Source organism: Petromyzon marinus, chromosome 74 (genome assembly GCF_048934315.1).
Source record: "Petromyzon marinus isolate PM22_M1 ecotype Great Lakes invasive population chromosome 74, UKy_Petmar_22M1.pri1.0, whole genome shotgun sequence".
Classification (NCBI taxonomy): Eukaryota; Metazoa; Chordata; class Hyperoartia; order Petromyzontiformes; family Petromyzontidae; genus Petromyzon; species Petromyzon marinus.
Window position 1 is genome coordinate 6,615,151 of NC_133740.1, and position 5,000 is coordinate 6,620,150.

General features: G+C 51.1%; 1 protein-coding gene across 6 annotated transcripts in view; it reads right to left on the reverse strand.

Moving 5' to 3' along the window:
• LOC116958203 (uncharacterized) overlaps positions 1-5,000 on the reverse strand; it is a 241,818-nt gene that overhangs the window by 21,371 nt on the left and 215,447 nt on the right. For all 6 annotated transcript variants that reach the window (XM_076056030.1, XM_076056029.1, XM_076056028.1 and 3 more), the window contains 2 exons: positions 3,568-3,621; positions 274-309 (listed from right to left, as the gene is read on the reverse strand). In XM_076056030.1, the coding sequence (XP_075912145.1) occupies positions 274-309; positions 3,568-3,621 (90 nt within the window). The remainder of the gene's footprint in view (positions 1-273; positions 310-3,567; positions 3,622-5,000) is intronic.

The window sequence follows — 5,000 nt, forward strand, 5'->3', positions numbered from 1 at the left end:
TACACGTGTGTGTGTACACGTGTGTGTGTGTGTGTACACGTGTGTGTGTGTACACGTGTGTGTGTGTACACGTGTGTGTACACGTGTGTGTGTGTACACGTGTGTGTGTGTGTGTACACGTGTGTGTGTGTGTACACGTGTGTGTGTGTGTACACGTGTGTGTGTGTGTGTACACGTGTGTGTGTGTACACGTGTGTGTGTGTGTGTACACGTGTGTGTGTGTGTGTACACGTGTGTGTGTGTGTGTACACGTGTGTTTGTGCGCACACTCACCGATGCACCTTTAGCTCCCTTTGGTCCTGGAGCACCCTGGTCAGAGACACGCGGAGACACACAGAGACACACACAGAGACACACACAGAGACACACAGAGATACACACAGAGACACACACAGAGACACACAGAGATACACACAGAAACACACACAGACACACACAGAGACACACACAGAGACACACAGAGATACACACAGAAACACACACAGAGACACACAGAGACACACACAGAGACACACACAGAGACACACACAGAGACACACAGAGACACACACAGAGACACACAGAGATACACACAGAAACACACACAGACACACACAGACACACACACAGAGACACACACAGAGACACACACAGAGACACACAGAGACACACACAGAGACACACAGAGATACACACAGAAACACACACAGACACACACAGAGACACACACAGAGACACACAGAGATACACACAGAAACACACACAGAGACACACAGAGACACACACAGAGACACACAGAGACACACACAGAGACACACACAGACACACACACAGAGACACACACAGAGACACACAGAGACACACAAAGAGACACACACAGAGACACACAGAGACACACACAGAGATACACACAGACACACACACAGAGACACACACAGAGACACACACAGAGACACACACAGAGAGACACACAGAGACACACAGAGACACACACACAGAGACACACACAGAGACACACACAGAGAGACACACAGAGACACACACAGAGACACACAGAGACACACAGAGACACACACAGAGACACACAGAGACACACACAGAGACACACACAGACACACACACAGAGACACACACAGAGACACACACAGAGACACACACAGACACACACACAGAGACACACGCACAGAGAGACACACAGAGAAACACGCACAGAGAAACACAGAGAGACACACACAGACACACACACAGAGAAACACGCACAGAGACACACAGAGACACACGCACAGAGAGACACACAGAGACACACGCACAGAGAGACACACAGACACACGCACAGAGACACACGCACAGAGAGACACACAGACACACACACAGAGACACACGCACAGAGAGACACACAAACACACGCACAGAAACACATGCACAGAGAGACACACAGAGAAACACACAGAGACACACAGAGACACACACAGAGACACACACAGGGAGACACACAGAGACACACACAGAAACACACAGAGACACACAGAGACACATGCACAGAGACACACGCACAGAGTCACACACAGACACACACACACAGAGACACACACAGACACACACACAGAGACACACGCACAGAGACACACACAGACACACACACAGAGACACATACAGACACACACAGACACACATACAGAAACACACACACAGACACACGCACAGAGAGACACACAGAGAGACACACAGAGACACATGCACAGAGACACACAGACACACACAGAGACACACGCACAGAGAGACACGCACAGAGAGACACACAGAGACACACACAGAGACACACGCACAGAGAAACACAGAGACACACACACAGAGACACGCACAGAGAGACACACAGAGACACACACACAGAGACACGCACAGAGAGACAGAGACACGCACAGAGAGACACACAGAGAGACACACAGAGACACACGCACAGAGAGACACAGATAAACACGCAGAGACACACACACAAAAACACACAGACACACAGAGAGACACACACGGAGACACAGGGAGACACGTGGAGACACGGGGATATGGTGAGCAGTGGTGCAGCGGTTAGCGCACTGCGCTACAAACCCAGCAATCCGACATCATGGTATGAAGTGCGTGGTATACCGTGTGTGGTGTGTGTGATGTGTGTGGTGTGTGTGGTGTGTGTGTGGTGTGTGTGGTGTGTGTGTGGTGTGTGCGTGGTGTGTGTGGTGTGTGTGGTGTGTGTGGTGTGTGTGTGTGGTGTGTGCGTGGTGTGTGTGGTGTGTGTGGTGTGTGCGTGATGTCTGTGATGTGTGTGTGGTGTGTGTGGTGTGTGCGTGGTGTGTGTATGTGTGGTGTGTGTGTGGTGTATGTGGGGTGTGTGGTGTGTGTGTGGTGTGTGCGTGGTGTGTGTGGTGTGTGTGGTGTGTGTGGTGTGTGCGTGATGTCTGTGATGTGTGTGTGGTGTGTGTGGTGTGTGCGTGGTGTGTGTGTGGTATGTGTGTGTGGTATGTGTGGTGTGTATGGGGTGTCTGTGGTATGTGTGGTGTGTGCGTGATGTCTGTGATGTGTGTGTGGTGTGTGTGGTGTGTGCGTGGTGTGTGTGGTGTGTGTGTGGTGTGTGTGTGGTGTGTGCGTGATGTCTGTGATGTGTGTGTGGTGTGTGTGGTGTGTGCGTGGTGTCTGCGTGGTGTGTGCGTGGTATGTGTGTGTGGTATGTGTGGTGTGGTGTGCTGTGTGTGGTGTGCTGTGTGTGGTGTGTATATAATGTGTGTGCTGTGTGTGGTGTGCTGTGTGTGGTGTGCTGTGTGTGGTGTGCTGTGTGTGGTGTGTGTATGATGTGTGTGGTGTGCTGTGTGTGGTGTGCTGTGTGTGGTGTGCTGTGTGTGGTGTGTGTATGATGTGTGTGGTGTGCTGTGTGTATTATGTATGTGGTGTGTGTATGATGTGTGTAGTGTGCTGTGTGTATGATGTGTGTGGTGTGCTGTGTGTGGTGTGTATATAATGTGTGTGCTGTGTGTGGTGTGCTGTGTGTGGTGTGCTGTGTGTGGTGTGCTGTGTGTGGTGTGTGTATGATGTGTGTGGTGTGCTGTGTGTGGTGTGCTGTGTGTGGTGTGCTGTGTGTGGTGTGTGTATGATGTGTGTGGTGTGCTGTGTGTATTATGTATGTGGTGTGTGTATGATGTGTGTAGTGTGCTGTGTGTATGATGTGTGTGGTGTGCTGTGTGTGGTGTGTGTATGATGTGTGTGGTGTGCTGTGTGTGGTGTGCTGTGTGTGGTGTGTGTGGTGTGCTGTGTGTGGTGTGTGTGGTGTGCTGTGTGTGGTGTGCTGTGTGTGTGGTGTGCTGTGTGTATGATGTGTGTGGTGTGCTGTGTGTATGATGTGTGTGGTGTGCTGTGTGTGGTGTGCTGTGTGTGTTGTGTGCTGTGTGTGGTATGCTGTGTATGATGTGTGTGGTGTGCTGTGTGTGGTGTGCTGTGTGTGTGGTGTGCTGTGTGTATGATGTGTGTGGTGTGCTGTGTGTATGATGTGTGTGGTGTGCTGTGTGTGGTGTGCTGTGTGTGGTGTGCTGTGCGTGTTGTGCTCACAGGGTGGCCAGCGGATCCTCCAGGGCCAGATGGCCCAGCCGGGCCTGGAATTCCCTGTGACGGACACACACAGTGACACACACACACAGTGACACACAGATACACACAGTGACACACACACACAGTGACACACACACACACAGAGACACACACACACAGTGACACACACACAGACAGACACACACACACAGACACACAGTGACACACACACAGTGACACACACACAGTGACACACACACACACAGACACACACACAGACACACACACAGACACACAGACACACACACACAGACACACACAGACACACACACATACACAGACACACACATACACAGACACACACAGACACACACACACACAGACACACACACACAGACACACACACACAGACACAGACACACACACAGACACACACACACATAGACACACAGACACACACACAGACACACACAGTGACACACAGACACACACACAGACACAGACACACACACACAGACACACACACAGACACACACACAGACACACACACACAGACACACACACACAGACACACACAGTAACACACAGACACACACACAGACACACACACAGACACACACAGACACACACACAGACACACAGACACACACACAGACACACACACAGACACACACACAGACACACACACACAGACACACACACACAGACACACACACACACACAGACACACACACAGACACACACACACAGACACACACACACAGACACACACACAGACACACACACAGACACACACACACAGACACACACACAGACACACACAGTGACACACAGACACACACAAACACAGACATACACACACACACACACAAACACACACACAGACACACACACACACACATAGACACACACAGACACACAGACACACACACACAGACACACACACAGACACACACACACATAGACACACACACACACAGACACACACACAGACACACACAGACACACACACAGACACACACACACACACAGACACACACACACACACATAGACACAGACACACACACACACACAGACACACACACAGACACACACAGACACACACACACACACACAGACACACACACAGACACACACACACACAGACACACACACACAGACACACAGACACACACACATAGACACACACACACACAGACACACACACACAGACACACACACACAGACACACACACAGACACACACACACAGACACACACACACACAGACACACACACAGACACACACACAGACACACACACACACACACAGACACACACACACAGACACACAGACACACACACACACATCCACACTCAACCAGCAAGCCCACCACGTGCTGTGTTTGTTCCCGGACGGGCCTGTTGGGATCAGGCCTCTCTGTACCTGGCCCCACCGCGGAGGTGGCCCCACC